The 18,159-nt window shown below is 38.8% G+C and overlaps 2 protein-coding genes across 2 annotated transcripts; one reads left to right on the forward strand and one right to left on the reverse strand.

Moving 5' to 3' along the window:
• Positions 1-1,463: 1,463 nt before the first annotated feature.
• Positions 1,464-9,315, forward strand: LOC141910063 (uncharacterized). The gene is made up of 7 exons (XM_074800775.1): positions 1,464-1,478; positions 7,484-7,521; positions 7,615-7,690; positions 8,149-8,246; positions 8,864-8,954; positions 9,048-9,235; positions 9,310-9,315. The coding sequence occupies exons 1-7, from the start codon at positions 1,469-1,471 to the stop codon at positions 9,313-9,315; spliced, it is 507 nt and encodes a 168-aa protein (XP_074656876.1). The 5' UTR covers positions 1,464-1,468.
• On the reverse strand, positions 3,264-4,305 carry LOC141909902 (P2X purinoceptor 7-like). Its single transcript, XM_074800586.1, has 2 exons — positions 3,945-4,305; positions 3,264-3,687 (listed from the first exon to the last, which is right to left on the reverse strand). Exons 1-2 carry the CDS (start codon positions 4,208-4,210, stop codon positions 3,264-3,266), a joined length of 690 nt encoding a protein of 229 aa, XP_074656687.1. The 5' UTR covers positions 4,211-4,305.
• Positions 9,316-18,159: the final 8,844 nt, after the last annotated feature.

Raw genomic sequence — 18,159 nt, forward strand, 5'->3', positions numbered from 1 at the left:
GCACAGGACAAGATTCAAAAAAACTAATAGATGATTGAATGGTAAGTCTCTTGACATTTGTATTGAAGGTATAATTTCATTTAAAATTGTAATACATGCACATGAAAACATGACAATTATATTGATTTTCTTAAAAAATACATTCTTTTTAGGTCTGCGGAAAAAATGATGACCCGAAGTGATGATTTAATTCGAAAAATAATGTACGAAGAAATATATTTGAAATTTGGCAGTTCAAGATACCGAGTGCGTTTTATTTCAACATCAGGAATCATGATATATCTTGTATTCGTTTTATAATTCAACCTAAAATATTTTTCATGTCTTTTTCAGGTGATAAAGACAAAATATCTACATTTGCATGGGAAGATTAATGGTGAAACTACAAGTCTAAGTGAAAGTTGTAGACACCAGTTCACTCAATAAATGATCTGTAGAAAATTGATAGGAAACTGAAAATAAAATTATTGATCTGCTTAAGCATAACAAAACTGCTCCTTACTTGAACAATTAATTGCGATCAGATGTTTAAATTAGAACTCAATGGATTGAAAGCAAAACGTTTTATACATTATAAATATGCAATAAAATTTATATTTTATATCTAAGCGATGTCATTGTTTTATTAAAATATCTGTAAGAAAAGCACAAGTTAAGAAGAATATATAAACATCGTTAGAATTTTTAAGTTGAATTCTTCTATTTTAATTCATTATGGTCCATCTGTGACAGTGGTATTATTGAGTTTCAACAGCAGTCTCAATTCATAGGCAGTGCTGCCATCTTCTAACGATATCATAAACTATTCCGCATTCATTATCCAACTCATTCAACAGTGCCATCTTTCGTGATAAAACTTTCGAACTTTGTTCCAGCGTCAGCTTTCATATAACTTTTTGTACTGAGATTGAACCTTAGGAAAATTACGACTAATGCGCGTCAGTTGCTCGTAAGTATTTGCTTCTGCGAGCAACGACTGCCGCTGAAGAACATAATTCAAAGTTAATGTTACATTTTTCTGGGAAGCTGTCACGTATAATGTCCTTTTGTAATTATTTCGGTTGAATAATGATATTTTTATGGGCAACGCTGTTGCGCTAACGACAAATTAACGGGCTTTGGCAATGTCGTTCGCTAATGAGATGGGTTGGAGAATTGACTATATATACTGGGGTTTTTTGGACCGTGGGGGAGACCGCTAGAAATTTTTAGATCGTTGAGATCAGTTCGTGAAATAAAAGTAATTTTGAAGACAGGAACTCTGTGTGTTGCGACTCGTTTATTCTTGGACGTTTGTTAACATTCTATCACTCAAGTGGAATTCAAAGATCCCGATAGTGACAAATGGTGGAGAACCTGGCGGGCATTTTACTTGAGTGAGGTATCGAGCTATTTAACAAAACCAACGGAAACAAAGATAATTCACTGGAACAATACACGAAGTAGGAACTCGAGAAACGCACGGAAAATGGATTTTGGTAAATATTGAACAATACTTGTTATTTAATTTTGATTTCGTCGTGTGCGTAGAACAATTTTCTGTGGATAGACCGAATATTTTGCTGTCTCCTCCGGTCTATCGTACATTTAATTGACTTAATATTGAAGAACCTAGAAATTATTTGATTGAATTTGTGTATGCCGGTCGAAACGAGGTCTGGAATGGACCGCGCTTTGGCAGATAGACTAGCTGAAATGACAGCCAAAATTGACGATAAGCCAATGGGCATGACTCGTCTACAACCGCCACAGTTTACCGGTACGGTAAGCGAAGACGCTAATATTTGGTGGCGGCGGTTCACCCAATATTCTACTTTCATGGGCTGGACCAATGAGAAGAAACTTAAAGCAGTGGGGCTGTTTTTAGATGGACTTGCTTCGGCTTGGTATTGGACCGTGGTCGAGGCAAGCAAGTCAAAAGACGCAACCGTTAAGACAACGGCGAATAGTATCTTATCAGATATTGACAACTTTGAAAGGGAATTCAAAAAGAAATTCGATTCTGGATCAATGAAATGGGTGCGTGAGCAAAGTTTAATGAACAGAAAACAATTACCGGGGGAATCGTTGGACGTCTATCTTCAAGACATCCAAATACGTTCGGCGGCTCTTGAAAAGAACGATCATGATTTAATGGTCCTATTTATCAATGGCTTGGCGGACAATTTGAGAGCGTTTGTCGTATCTAGATCACCAACAACTATGGACGAAGCCGAACAATACGCGCGCTTGTATGAATCCGTGTTGGCGCTGCAGGCGAAACCGCCTCCAATTGCCGGCATCATATCATCCACTGAGAACCGAAATGAAATTTCGGATCTCAGGGATGAAATCAGGAATTTAAGCCGGGAAGTCTCGAGACTTCAGGTACAGGTCCGGAGGCAGGATAATAACCTGCCGCCACGAAACTTCAGATCTGCTTCCGGATCTGTAGTTTGTGGTAGATGCAATCGAGTTGGGCATCACGAACGTAATTGTTTTAGGCAGAACGGTAGTTATCGGCCGGATAGACGGTTTAATAATTCTAACAATAATTTCGGTAATCGTTCCAACGATAATCCTAATAGATTCAGGCCGGGAAACAACCCCAGGCCCGGATTTTAGGGGATGATTCCGAGCCAAAACATTCGTTTACAAAAGGTTGCCTAATATATTCATCAGAGATTTTACTGTTTTAATTCCTGCTTTGTTTCTCGTGTTGTTGTTCCTATTCTTTGTACGTGAGTCTGTCACGATGTCGTTAATCGTTCATCTTCCACGCGTGAATGGAGAATTCGAGGCAGGCATAGCAGCCGGCGTCGATCCCCGTCTCGCCGACACTGACAAGCTCCCGATACATAACGCTGGAGATCACCAGGAAGCAAAGTCCATCGCCTGTGCATGGCTCTACCACAAGTATCGAGCATCAGCAAGCGATGAGGTACTTGCAGTTTTGATGGGAGGAGTCATAGGTGGTCTGGACCTAGGGCTTTTCTCTAATGCGGATGGAGACGTGCTTGTGTCCAACCATGCTACTATATCGGCAACCGCACCAGAGCTGGAGACGTTTGTTAAGGATAAAGTTAGCATGGACGCTGTCCGTAAAGGAGTTACTTTGGCCATAGCTACAAAGGCAACTTGGTGGGCCATGAACCACCACACAGGCCAGGGCCGAGCGCAGGGCTACGCGAGAAAAGTGATGAGCACCTTTTTTGGAGAATCCAACGTAGATGGCAGCACTGCCTATGAATTGAGACTGCTGTTGAAACTCAATAATACCACTGTCACACATCAATCGACACATTACGAAATCCTTTATATACATGGTCCTCCTCATAACCGTCCTCAGGGAAATGTGCGCGGATGCACGAAACGACACAAGCAGGCAAAATTCTCCTATTTTCCTTGCCCAAATATCCCCAACACCACCGAACAAATGATCTGTATGCTACATGTCTTAATTTCGCATTTGCTGGCCCTTCAAAACTTTTCCGTCCGTACTGCCGTTTAAATTCGGTCCACATCAGCTGCAGGACCCAAGGGTTCAAACAGATCGAAGCGAAAGCTGCTGTGTCCGTCATGCAGGTCTCTTCATTTTGTCCGGACTCCTCCCAAACCCATTCCAGTCTTCTTTTCACGACATCAATCTCCATACAGCACACACACTCTTGCTCCGTCTCTAAGATCTGACAGTGTCCACATTGGCACCTAAAAAGATTATCCATAAAAATATTTTTAAGGTATGGATATAGGTATCTACTTGTTGTAAGCCTATGCTGATGCAATGCAGTGCAAGAATAGTCCAGCAGTGCCAGCACAACGACGTTGAATCGCACTGAGCTTTTGAAACGAACATGATAAGATTCTCTCAACTTCGCCAACAAAGCTCAAAAACCCATAATTAAATCTACGGCTTAATGAATCTTAAAATATATATTTTTAAGTTAATTGTTATATGAACATACCACTGATTCAGATTATCCAGCTCCAAACGGTTTATTCGGCCTTCGTCGTCGTCTCCCTCTGCCTCCGGTCTGGGTCCATCGCCGTTTCGCTTCGGTTCTGCCTCTGGTTCGTATAAATACGGCCCGATCATTAATTCCTCTTCGTCACTTGTTTCCTGCCATTCAAAATCACTAAGCGATTTATCTGAATTTGATGCCGAAGTGGCATTAAATTCAGATGAATCGCTCCCATTGTCCGATTCTCTATTCATTTCTATAGACGCCATTATTGAGTCGCTGCCTTTAATGACGTAGTTCTATAAATAGCCCGCAGTACACGTGTTTTTCCGGAACGATGTAAACAAAACGAGGCGCGCGAAAATCAAAATCATCAAATATCATTATAAATTGAAATTTTTTCCGATCTTTCAAATTGTCAATCTCAATAGTATACTATAATGAATCATTTTATTCCAAAAGTAGAAAATTCTTGAAAAAGTGTCAGTTACCCTTTAATTTGTCCCTTGTTCAATGACATGCGCGCAGCGCACGTTATACCTTAAAATTGGACCGAGTCATTTAAAACTCTGCCAACTTGTAAATTCTACAGGAAGAACACTTTTAGATCGATTGTTATACTGCCATCTTGTTGAAAGCAATTTTCGCGAATTTGTACTTTTTGCTCGACGCAAATTATTTTTTTTTGTGCAATAGAATATGAATAAATGAATGAACCGCAAATATTTCAGCTTTTCAACATCGATGGTTTTGCGTCACCGTTTCCATCGTTTGCTATTCAGAGGTAACACTTTTCATCGTCGAATATATTTGTATAGGGACAGGGTGGACCTATCCAAGGTTTTTGATTACTGCTTAGCTGCGGAAGGGCACCTTTGTCATAGAAAATTTTGGGGCTCTGAGAGGCAATCTGAATCAATTTGGGGCATCATATCCCTTGTCTGCATCCACTAAATATGACATTTTGACATGTTAAAGACAAATCATTGATAAAAAAAGAAGTTTACCCATTTTCGACTGTTCACATTTGTAATTTTAAAATCTATTCTACCTGAACTTCAAAAATAAAAGGACACTTCTTATCTTCAATCATGAGTACCGTTCAAGCGGTAGTAGCGGTAGGCTGGATCCGTCACTGAGGTATTATCCCCGACCCTTGACTCCCATTCAGTCTGTTACTTGACGAATTTTGTTTTGTAATGCTAAGATTTCATATGGGGAAGTACCCGGTGTAGGTTATGATTCTTGCGAGAAAAGTGATCGCTGATGACATCTATATCAACTGCTGCTAATAAAGCGAATTCATCCTGTCAAATCAGAATTGATTTTGCTCTTTGCTGGCCGCGTGTCATTCGATCGAATCAGATTTGCACAGCAGGATAAATTTTACGATTTGTTAAAAACGACGGACAAGAAAATACTGTCCCTGATTTTCTATTATTATTACTAGTACGGTATTTCTATTCTATTATTACTAGTATTTCTACTTATGCATACAAATCTATATAGTTCTATCTATTTGATTCACTTGTATTTCATCTGATGAGGGGATATGATCTCGAAAACGTTCGTGTTTAATAAACCATTTTTACTCATTAGAAAATGAGGTTTTCAACGTTACCGCTTTTATGGTTGTTCGGATACTTGAACTCTTTACCCATGATCAATTTTCTAATACCGCGTGAGTATCAGTTTCACTTTGAGTTTTGACCATTCGGATCAGTTTTACAAGTTGAGCTTTTCATGTTTTCCATTTGACAACCGTAAACCTTTGTAAGTACCTAATAACCCAGATCACGACGAACTAAGACGCACTTAAATATCCCTCCAGGTGATATGAGTCAATACTGAGATATTGAATTCGGTTTCTAATGACTATTGAAAATATGATCATCACGTAGTTATAATTGTTGTCTCACTCGGCTGAGATTCTAACAGATGGTTTATATGGATCTTTAATCAATTAAAACACCGAATATTAATGCAATCATCAGCGCACAGGGCGCGGATGATTAGTCAGAAGTCCCGCGGTATTCGATGAGAGAGGAGATCAGTTAGGAGACCGAAAGCAAGTCTAACTTATCAAATTTCGGAGCCGCCACGCATCCAGACTGTTGTAGCTATAATGAAATCAAACTCAACGATTGATTTTCTCATAAAAGGTGCGTCAATTTTTTCCACTGTAAAAACCGTTATTTATGGTGGATGGCATGTAAAAAAAAATGTTTACGTTTGCTGGTTTTTGTTCTCACCCGAGCATTCAAAACTTTTTGGATTTCTCACACGAGAATTTGAAGATAATGTGGTTTTCTCGCGCGAGCTTTCGAAACTGCGTTTTCTAAAAAAGAAAACATAAACGTTTTGTAATTTAGTAAATGATATCATTTTTTGACGCCTTATAAAACGTTACCATTATGAAACCTAAACAATGATAACCATTCAGCGTCATTTTACAAACGACAACCGTAAATCGATGTGCAAAACGTCACAGGTTTATGTGTACACATACAAGCTATTTGGCAAAATATTATTGATACAGATGTAGAATGGCTCCCTGGGATTATATAATGACCTCTATTTGAACGTCGAAATGTTATATCGTATTGAATATCATGAGAAGACGTATTGTAATAGTAAAGGATGTATGATTATATCAGGGGCGGCAGGGATAAATAGAAATGATAAGTTAATCGGATTATTCGGTTAAATGGCGGATGTATACACGATTTGGAAGTCTGATATAAAAGTCAGACCCTGACATGGGGATGCTAGTGGAATGACGAAGCTATCTACGATCTGAGTTGGGCCGGCGTGAATTTCATCGGCGGCTACAAGCGGTCTATATAAAAACGTGTAAACATATAATTTCAATATTCAAATGTTTTAGAAAATATGTTCGATATAAGACGAATGCAGGTTTCATGAGATTAGCAATTTATAATAGCATAGCTGTCATATACGGCTCCGCATCCACTGATGGCATGTGTATAAGGTGACAATTAAATTCAATACTTTATTGATCCTTATTACATTGAAATTCCGGGATAAAATTCCAAAAATCAATACATTTACAAATTTTAAAATAAGGAAATACAAGACACACGGGTAATTCATACAGAATAACATGAATAAGTTAATTATATGACAATGTCTACTTCAACCCAGACTCAAGTCTAGGATATCAAGTGACAGCCAGACCGGGCCCCAGGACCGGGCTGGCTGGCTACACGATATGCTCAAAGTCATGATGAAGCAGACATCAGAAGAGCTCTTTCTTCAACCATGGAGGCAATGAAGTTTCAGACCAGCTTAGAAGCAAAAGTGAATCGAAGTCACAAGTTGACAATTTTTTGTTGTTGATTAGACCAGTCGAAAACTGTATCATCTACCCAATCGCCAAATCTCATAATTCCCGAAATTTCTTAAAACTTCGTTTTCAAATTTGCAATTCCACATTAGCTTATACCAGAAATTCTACATTTTTCCGCAGGCGTCAAATAATTTATTAAAGTTAATTTTCTTGTTTCCATTTACCTCCAAAGTCTCGCTGACGGCTGGTTATTTGATTGAAGCGATTCGGGTAAGAAACGCAATCCGTATAGTGATACCTGGATGATTATTCGAATCCATCAAAACTACGTTCTAATGAATTGTCCACGTGACTGGTTTTTAGGGTACGACTTGTGATGCGCGATTCGAACGTTTCGCTACCGATCACGCCATGTGTCTGAAAAGAGGCGCCGACTCAGGTAAGAATACCGCTAAATCGATAAAAACAGAAAATTCTGTAAACTCGACCGCCGATTCCACAACTATGTACTTCTGTAGGCCCCTACTTCGAGATTTCCGATTTCAAAATCAAACCCACTGTTTCGCTCGCGGCAGCAGATGTAGTGGGTTTGTAAGGGACACCAAATCAAATCAAATCTACGAATCAAATGAATCAGAGGGTCAATCCTTATTTTCAGAACACGTAATAATAGCTTAAATGTTTAGAGTGTTTTCCAGATGCTGTTTCCAGTTGTGATGAACTGAAATAGCGTCAAAATAATAACGAAGATTGTAATGTTTGCAAGATTGGAATTTCAGATAGATTTTTATTTCGGATATCCAATTGATTTCATTTAATTGTTCCTTTTCTCGTCCTGTCTAAATTTCGATGAACATCCTCCGGGATCGAATCCCCCCCTGTCTGGTTTTGTTTCAGAAATGGACGGCGCCTCACGAGACGTTTTGCCAAAAATCGTCAACAGTTTTAGAACTCTGAAAATGACCCGCGATCGGAACAGATACATGTTCCGTATGGTAAGCTAGTAGTAACAATGACAGAAAATATAATAATGATAATTATCAAAGCGATTTATAAAGAGCTTCACCAGAGCGATTCACATGTTAAAAATGCCTACACAAAGAAAGCATTTTAACTGCTCCATCGATGGAAGTGACTGCCCGGCTGTGATAGGAAACTCGTCCCACTTAGGGGCACTGTTGGAAAATGCACGACCACCATTATACTGTGACTATGAACAACTTCGAGCAATTATCTGAAAGATTAGATAATTGCTCGTAGGAACAACTAATGAAACTTGATTAGCTGATCGAATTGCACGTGTGTGCTGCTTGTTATAGTTGGGTAGTCAGTGTTAACTAATGATGTTACTCGCAGGTCCTAAGTAGAGCCGGTTTTTGACTCTAAGTGACATGTTTTGTGCTGGGTGTCAAATCCATTGCATATGGAAGACAGACGATGGAAGTCAGATCATGTGGACGTAACGCTTAAAAATGGGCACATTTCGCGCGCGTTATGAACAGCCCCCGATTTTGTTAGGAACCATTTAATAACCGGGAGCCAGACACTTAAATGATAATTTTCTCTTCTCATTACACGTAAAATCGATATTGCCGATGTTATTGTGTTTCAGTATTGGGATACTGTATTGAGTCGTATGGCTGAAAACTACGCGTCCACTTGTCCCGATACCGTCATATCCGAAACGAGGAACTATATACCAGGTAATACACAACCATCCAGAAATAAAACAAGAGACCTCCCTCCGTACAACCCTAATGACGTCATCATCCAATAATATAATCTATACGATTCAGGTCGAGGTCGCGTGGATCAGTTGGTGTTAGTAATGGCGGATGAGGTGATGAACGTCTACCGGAATTACGTCACTGCGGCCGAGTCACGTGACTACGCGGGTATTCTCATGGATGTGGCTGGAGAACTCAGTGACGGAACGACGAATCAGTTTCTGTCGATGTTCCTCTCCCCGGATAATGCCGTGAAAGTAAGAGCTTATAGCACCTCCCGTCGATTCGAAAAAAAAGTTTTGTATTACCAAAACAAATTCGTTTATTCAAGAACTAATTATCTTTTCAATTTTTAAAAGTTTTATTTTAAAGTTTTCCACAAACTCAAGATGTAACGCGCTATGTCAATCATGTCAGGGATTTGATTCTAAAAATGGCTTGATTTCTATGATTATATTTTCTTGTTTCAATGTTATAGTTTGAACATGCTACTGCTATGAAGTTGGGCTGCGGTCTGAAGGCGTGTTCACCGCAAAAGAACGTGCTCGTTTGTAACATAGCCCCCAGGTATTTAGCATTTCACTCAAGTTTAGAATTGATCATGGAGTCACCCGCATGGAGCTTGCAGAATTGGTGTCTAATGTCAATATCAAATTGCTCCGGGTCGGGTTCCTGCTGAGCTGTCTTTTCAGTAGTACATACCTGATAAAGTTGTTTAGTAGGGCAAGCACAGATGAGCAGCTTAACTAAAAACATCGATCATTTCATTGAAATGTTACCGAAAATTCTCCTTTAGAATTGGGTTGTCTTCAAAGAGACTTTTTGGTAATCCCTCATTACAGCATAAAATGGATTTTAAAGGTTGATGTTTCAGTTCAGCTGCCTCAATCTGTGCTGGTTCAATAAACACCTATCAAGTTTGTTCCACTAAAACTGGCTGAGCTAGGCCACCCAACTGACGTCCTCTCACGCAAAAGTTTAAACAAAAATTTACTAAACGAATATTTGAAAAAATCTCAAGAGCTTTAAACCGACCTAATAAGCAGATTATCATAAACAGGCTGTCCCGGGTTCGAAACCGAGTTGATTCCGAGTTGGTCTCAGATGCTGAATCGATGATAAGAGAGGTCCTAGGTTCGAACCCATTGATTGTAAATTCTAATTGGTTCCTAATTAAACATAAATCATTAATTCGGGAATGATCCTACCTTTTCGATTTTCGTTTAACTTAACAATTCCGGACATTCAGTAATTTTTGGAAAGTTCCAAAAGATGGCGAGCTATGATTATGGTCTTTTCGAACAACATGTCTTTAGTAGCTCCATCGGAATTCAGTCAGTTCCGGTAAATTCTGATAGATGACGATCCATGATTCCAGGAACATCTGCAAATTTTAATTCATCCTGATTATTTTTGCTTTACCATAGGAAAGTTCGTCAAAACAGTGAGCGAATGTCGAGTGCGGAACCTTCACTGGATTGTCCCGACAACTTCAACGCAGAATATCAGTTATGCGGTGAGTTTCAAGTAACGCATTGGGCGGGGGAATATAAAATAAATGAAGGACAAAGACATTATTTCTTATGACTGGATGATTCTTTGGTCGTTTTCCTACTCCGATGGACAGGGGTAGGGGTAGTTCAATGTAGACATTTATATGCGGTCATGGGGGAGGGAGGTCAAAACTTTGAAATTTAGCGTGGACGTCTTTTGTTGAAAAACTCCTTAAGTTGTTTCAGTCGGTAGATCACCATTATAAACAACAATTTTATTCTGGTTGTTTTTATTTGATTGTTTTCAGATTGTGGTGACAGGAATGTGTGCAGTTATAACGCTTTGCTTTATCCGGTCACCTGCAGTTGTTGGTGCGATAGAGTTTTCATATATTCCGTCAAACCGTACGTTAACAGAGACGATTCATGTTCGCGTAAGTGTCTCGAAGGTTCTCACGAGATCCCGTCGCGTTTCCCGAAGTTTCAAGCGAGGATCTCGTATGTTCCTCGCGAGAACCTTTGAGAAACGATACAGGATCTCGCGAGATCCTTCGAGAAACGATACGGGATCACTAATCGTTTCTCAAATGTTATCGCGAGATCTCGTAATTTTCTCGAGGGTTCTCGCAAGATCCATCTGTACAAATACAATATTATCCTTAACATACAATTTGTATCACATAATTCGTTATCGACAACATTACGAAATATGTTTTATTTTTCAAGGCGTTGATAAACTTCATTTTCTCGTTTGTTCTGTAGTAAATTGTACAAAAGTGAGAACGGATGAAAGTGTGACGCAACAGTTTGACGGGATCGATTCTAACCTGGAGATGAAGGATTTAGAAGCGTCTTGTATGACACCGGATACATCTCCAACAACTCCAGCTCCAACGACTCCAGCTCCAACGACTCCAGTTCCGACGACCCCAGCTCCAATGACACCAGCTCCAACGACTCTCGTTCCAACATCAACAACGACTCATAATTCGAAGATAACTTCGACTCCAAGTACCAGGACTCCAGCTCCAAGTGCGCCACATCCAGACGAGTCAAACGGTAGGGTATCTCTAGCAGCCAGTGAAGATAGTCACTGAAAATTTGTCAAATGCCTCGTGAAAAAATTCGCTCAACACAACCATTCAGCCGGAGACCGGGTCTCTAGTCGACTTTCCCAAGTGAACATTCAAACTAAAACGGTTTTTCGATTTGTTTCTAGGACGACAGAAATTTGTTATCTGCAAGATACGTTTTACAAAGAAAAATGGCCGCTCTCCGGCGCGTCGCCGCAAGAAGAGGAGATACATGTGTAGGCGGCCTACAAACTCCAGAATATTGAAACATTTATTCGGGCGACTGGCAAATAACACCGCACAGGTGAATATAGCGCCATCTAGTGGACGACTCCGTGACTAAACAGGCGAAATCAAATGTCGTAGATTTATTGATGTAGGCGTATGTATGTATATATGCATATGTATGCCAAATATAGCAAGAAATACATGAACTGCAGCCTACACAAACTATATTAGTTTGATTTCTTACAATGGGCGACTCGTAATCAGAGAGGGTTTAGGTACTGCAGTAACCATAGAATGAGCGGGCCGTACAAACGGCCAACAGTCACCATGCACCAAGTCACTTCATCTGACTGGTCACTAGTCACTTCAATCGCTAGACAAACTTACAAACTTCGTCAGTCACTACTGGTCTATGGTCGAGTGATTAGCGTGCTCGTCTGGCGCGCGCTGGAGGTCGCAGGTTCGAGTCCATCTTAAGGCGTATTTAAGGCGTATCTTAGGGTTATCGGCATTTTTTGTCGTTTATTTTATTCTCGTGTTCCAACCTAGTCACTCTGGAAGGTCTAGGATTTTTAGGAGATTATCCCTCATGAAATAAAGAAGCGTCTTTAACCATTTCTGGTCGTTGATTTTACAACTTATGACGTTATTCAATGAAATTAATTAATTGCTAATTTCACCGATCGATTCCGGCGCCCAATTAGCGACAACGGGACGAAAACAAAACAGGGAGTCGGATCACAGGAATCAATTCTAATTCGATCGCAGCAGCAGCAGCAGCAACCTCCTCTTATCGTCGCTTTTGTTAGATCTTCGGCGCGACTACGCAATCTATTATCGGGAGCGTTAGATTGGCGGCAGCTCGTCCAGTTATATATAATTGCTGCGAGGTGACACTAGTGCAGATAATTGAAAAGAAAATTAGCAACTCGGGATGCAACACTGTTTGTTGTCTAACGATCTGGAGCAGGTTCTTCACCTGTACCACTGAAATACTGTTCGTTCAGAATCGTCGGTGATTGTCAAACTCTCTGAAGTCGTCATCGGATGAGTCACGTCGATTGAAATCGTTTGTCTCATCGCTCTTAACTAACTGTAAGTCGTATTTTCTTTTCTCGATACACTCAAATTCACCACTTCTTCCAATTCAATTTATTAAGTGTATGTTATACGCATTTGGATTAGTCGTCATATTACTGAAGTCATCCGATGGGTTTCCACCGCTGCCTGCGCGTTGCAGTTTTGGCAAGGATGTTATTAATCAAAGAGATATTGACACCAGAGATATTGTCAATGGCATTTGTAATTTCTGACTGGATATCCGCAGCAGAGGGAGCAGTTATATATCTTGCGACATCAGAACAAGGCTCACAAAAAAATCCAACGGGTAGGGCGTTGTCCGAGATGGAATTGTAAGCAACCGTGAGGGGGATATGGAAGGAACCAGTTTAGATTAGAGTAGATAGCTTACAATGGATAGAGTGCGCAGATGTTGGATTTATATACAACATTTCAACATTACAAAATATTCTCCCATTCCAACTAAATAACCAATTGTACTTGGTGCACGCACCATGGTGGTTGTAACAAGCAGATTTACCCGTTTAGTCAGCTGAAACACGACCATTGGTGATTCTGAAGTTTTACATAGATCTAGGAGCTTTACCCCAAGAGCATCAACAGCATGGTTGCCACTTGGGTTTCCCAGTTAAGAGGCTATCACACCCAACCCATAAACTAGATCATTAATACTATAATTTAATACGATACATGAATTGTCCATTTTGAAAATTGTTTATATCTGCCAATTAAAAAATTTTTGCAGATTTAAATAATGGTGAGGTATGGGCTCTAATATCGGTCTTAAAGATAATGCGGAACGCTTTCTTCTGGAGAAGTTCCAGCTTTCATAAGTTTGAGATGGCAATAAATGAAAGAATAATACAACTGCAGTAAAGTTGTTTTTGACAAAATTCCATAAAGTCTACCCATTATACAAATGAACCGTAATAGTTTAGTACAGATGCCATTCATTTGTGACTTCCAAGTAAGCTGGTCGTCAACTTGAACGCCTAGAAATTTTGTTGTCGAAACTTGTGATATAGACATATTGTTGATTTTGATAGAAATTGAGTGTTTATGTTTAGCACGGCTGAAAAATATGAAATGAATCAAATTCAATGAAAGCCTGTTTGCCCGAAAACAGATATTCAGTTTGTGTAGTTCTGTATTAACTATCATAGTTAACTCGTTAAAATATTGATATGAGAAGTGAATACACTGGCATCATCAGCAAACATGATAAAATTAAAAACGCTTGATGCGTTTACAAGGTCATTTATATATAATAAGAAAAGGATCGGCACCAAAATAGAACCTTGGGGCACACCACATAATACATGATAGGTAGTGGTAGTAGTCTCTTTAAAAAGAACAGTCGGAAAACGGTTTGAAAGATAATTTCTAAACCAGAGTAATGGCGTACCTCTGATGCCATAATGGCAAAGTTTTGACAATAAAATTTCATGATTCACTCTATCAAATGCACGCGAAAGATCTAGAAATATTCCTATAGTAGATTTGCCATTGTCTAAATTATTGATGATTTTATCTATGATAACAGTAATTGCCATGTTGGTGGAATGGTCTTTCCTAAATCCAAATTGACATGGAGATAGCATTTTATACTTGTCGAAAAAACTTTTTTGTAAACTACTTTTTCTAAGATCTTGGAAATACATGGTATTGATATTGTTTAGGTCTGTAGTTTGAAAAATGTGAAACATCTCCCGATTTGAACAAATGTAATATCTTTGATATTTTGAAGCATTCAGGTACTTGCCCATTAATCAAACTTAGATTTAAAATATGAGATAACGGCAGAGATATAGCGTCAATTACTCTCTTGAGGATCTTTTGATTGATACCATCATGACCAGTGTTATTACTATTTTTAAATTTTGAAACAATATTTTTAATTTCTAAAGAATCTGTGAGAGAGAAAAAGATATCATTTTGTTGTGGCGGACCCAGAAAAGAGAAAAATGTTAGTAGGTAAAATATCATTGGCTAAATTTGGACCCGCTTGTGCAAAACACTTATTAAATTCATCGGCTATACTAACATTATTTTTGTACATCACACCATTCTGTTCAAAACATGCGAAAATTTAGAATTTGACGATGTTATATTAATAAGCTCATTAATTAGGGTTTCTGCTGCTTTCGCAGAAACCCTCTTGTAATTCTGTTGATTATTATTATTATTATTATTATTATTAATTTTCCCCTTTCCAGCCAAAAATTTTTCATAAAATGTAACTCCTCTCAGATTCGACTACTAGCAGCTTATAAACCTAATTTTCAATTATGAAAGAAATATAACTCAGCGCCTGACCATTTCCAATTTGCGTATTATAATTGATTATGAATTAATCCCGCGTAATTATTTGGTCTAAACAGGAAATAAGAATGTCGCAAGAATCATCATCCATTGATAAATGTACATCGTGAAAAGCCTGCAAATTACCCGACGACCTTGAGCTTCAAAATAAATCACGGATTCGGATTTATAAATCGGTGTTCGACCTACGACATCCATTCAATGTTTTCAGATTTCGTGCGCATGCGTCAATTTAGCTCGGACGCCATTTTCTTTATTTTACAACGTGCGACGTCACTCTACGTTACTTGCATTTTTACGACTTTGTTGTGTGTTTCTGTGACCAATCTTCAGAGAGGTATGTATATATAACGGTTAGGCCTAATATGATGTATTTTTCCACGTAATCTGACGACTGGTATTAAAAGCCGACCGGAATTCGTCTTGATCCGCGCGTTGTGGTAGCAGTCGGGTCTGGTTGGTGTGAGATCGATATCGAATCCCGCATGACTTACAGATAGAAGTAGCTTTTAAAAGGCCAAATTTGGGCTAGGTGTTAAGGTTGACCCAATGCGTATGATTTAATAATAGTGTTTGTGGTATGGGTAGAAAATATTTAGGCCTATATAGACAGCAGCTTAAATATTGAATAATGGGATTTGAACTGCACTAGTGTGTGTGTGTCTGTGTGCGAGAGCAGGGAGCACTCCATCTCCCTGACCCTGTGACTTATGATTAAGCCACCCGATTCTGCTGAATGCGAACAAGTCATCAGGTTTTCGTGAATGTGAATAAATACTATAAGAAGGGACTGCCAATTTTAATGAACACAGAAATATCTTAATTGAAATCGTATGTCAGCTAATTTCAAATTGAAGGCCTATTATACATAAATTACAGTACACTCCGCCCACTCATGTCAGACCATTTGGGAGTGTAAAAATGTATCCTGCTTTTCGGATCTGATTCAAGCTTAAGTCTACTGTTTGTATATTCAATCTACCTAGGCCCATAGGCCTAATTGTGCCTGCCTAATTATTGGGGAAATCGACAATGTCAGGTTCTTGAATTTCTCGACTGATGGCGCTAGTTAGAACTGGATATTGGTACCTAAATCTGCCATGTTCTAGTTTATTTGCAATAAAAATCTGGCCTCTCAATTTTTTAGTAGGCAGTAGTTATTTTACTGGATCTGGTCACTGACTTCTGAACGCTATTTTGCCAAATATTGTCTCTAAATTGGCTGATTTACTACGCACATGCGCAAAGAGGTGCGCGGCTTAGATAATTGGAAGGAAGTGTGGAGAACAGAGTTTACCCGGACCAGTGAATTACTAGCCTAGCGTCTTCCTATTAGATCACAGAGCTCATTGAAAACCATCCGAATGTTTTAGCTACATTTAGCCTCACCTAGCCCTAACCCTATCCCTACTTGTGAAATCGAACCCTGTGGACCCTCTTCTCACCCTCTTGACACTAACCCTATCCAAACCCTTACCCTAAACCCAATAAAATGATTTAATTGTTACATAATAAATGGATTTGGCAAAATAGCGTTCAGAAGTCGGTGACCGGATCCAGGTTAAATATGCACTTCCTTTTTAGTAAGTGTATTTTACGTACATACATCATCACGTTTAATCCTTTAAGTATGATATCCTGGAAATCTGTTAGATTGGACAAAACGTTACCTCAACTGTCAAAAATTTTCCAAAAATCACAAATTTAGTGAAAAAAAATGCTCATTAAAAACTTGAAGCGAGAGATCTTTATTGCAAATCAACAAAACAAGGTGGATTTAGGTTCCAATTTCCGGTTCTGACTAGTGCCATCATACGAGTAATTCCAGAACTTGAATTTGTTGATATTTGTATTGGCATCATTCCTTTTCTAAAACGGAACCTGACGACCAATTATTCAATTTCCTATTTATTTATTTTTTTAAACAAGACTCATCATGCAGGTATTCCCCACAACAACAGGTTTCAGAGGGAAGACCACCCTTTTATTTTTGTTTCAACCCATCTTAAAATGAGCCACCAATCGGTAATCGGGCGAACCATAATAGTGTTCACTGCCTGTTTTAATACTCGTCGTTGCACATTTGTTCAGGATACTACGTCTAGCCTATGTGGGTTATAGGGTTTATTCCAAAAGTTTGCAAACAAAATCCAGTTAATTTGTTTAGTTTTGGAGACATTTTTGATGCATTGTTTTCAACACATTTTATTCAATTTTCTTCCAATCTTGCCATCAACCAAACCCAGCGGAGCTATCACAGCTGACAGGCTGCTTGTTTAACACACCATACCTATTTGTAGCAGGTGTCACCTATTGTTTCGAAATTTTAGAGAAAGTTCCTACAGGCTGATTAATAATGCTGTGATAATGTTTCTTTTGTGATAGGTCACATACTTGATACTTGTTGATACTTGAAATAGGATATTGATCAGTACATTACTCATCATGCCTAAAAGGAAAAGAAGAGCTGGTAGCTTTCAGCCGAAGAAGGTAAGACCCTCTTTTCATAGGCAAATGTTAATCTTCTAGTAAGAAGTATGTAGGCCTTTTTTCCGAGTAAAAAATTCATTAAACTGTTCATCACATGTGTTAGCTGCGCAATATTTTGGTGCCTGATTTTGGTATTTTATCAGAAAAAACCATATCAGTAAATCATAAACCAGTTGCTTAGAGGGTGTGTAACTGACCAGTGTCGTATCATCCCTGGTTCTTGTTGAGATAATTATAAGCTATTGAATTGAATTGAACTCATTAGAAAATTCTACGAACGTATAGTGAATGAATTTTTTTTCTATTTTCAGAAGGTGGAGGTGGTTGGAGTTCCCTCAGCCCTAACTGGACAAAACAGAGATGAAAAAAGGATCAATGGAAAAAAATTATGAAAAATCTCAATATACACAATATACATGAAACCTCATCGAAAATGAAAGCTGACTCATCTATTCAACCAATTTCGAGTATGATTTCGTGTAGAGATTGTGATGG

The sequence above is a fragment of the Tubulanus polymorphus genome, chromosome 8, assembly GCF_964204645.1.
Source record: "Tubulanus polymorphus chromosome 8, tnTubPoly1.2, whole genome shotgun sequence".
NCBI classification, from domain to species: Eukaryota; Metazoa; Nemertea; class Palaeonemertea; order Tubulaniformes; family Tubulanidae; genus Tubulanus; species Tubulanus polymorphus.

What these genes read in the sequence shown, in the direction of transcription:
- LOC141910063 (XM_074800775.1), top strand. An exon ending in ATTTGATTGAAGCGATTCGG is followed by an intron (nt 7,522 to 7,614) that starts GTAAGAAACGCA and finishes ACTGGTTTTTAG; the next exon opens with GGTACGACTTGTGATGCGCG. An exon ending in ACAGATACATGTTCCGTATG is followed by an intron (nt 8,247 to 8,863) that starts GTAAGCTAGTAG and finishes ATTGTGTTTCAG; the next exon opens with TATTGGGATACTGTATTGAG.
- LOC141909902 (XM_074800586.1), bottom strand. Translation starts at nt 4,210, where the DNA reads ATGGCGTCTATAGAAATGAATAGAGAATCGGACAATGGGAGCGATTCA. An exon ending in CTGGATAATCTGAATCAGTG is followed by an intron (nt 3,688 to 3,944) that starts GTATGTTCATAT and finishes TAATCTTTTTAG; the next exon opens with GTGCCAATGTGGACACTGTC.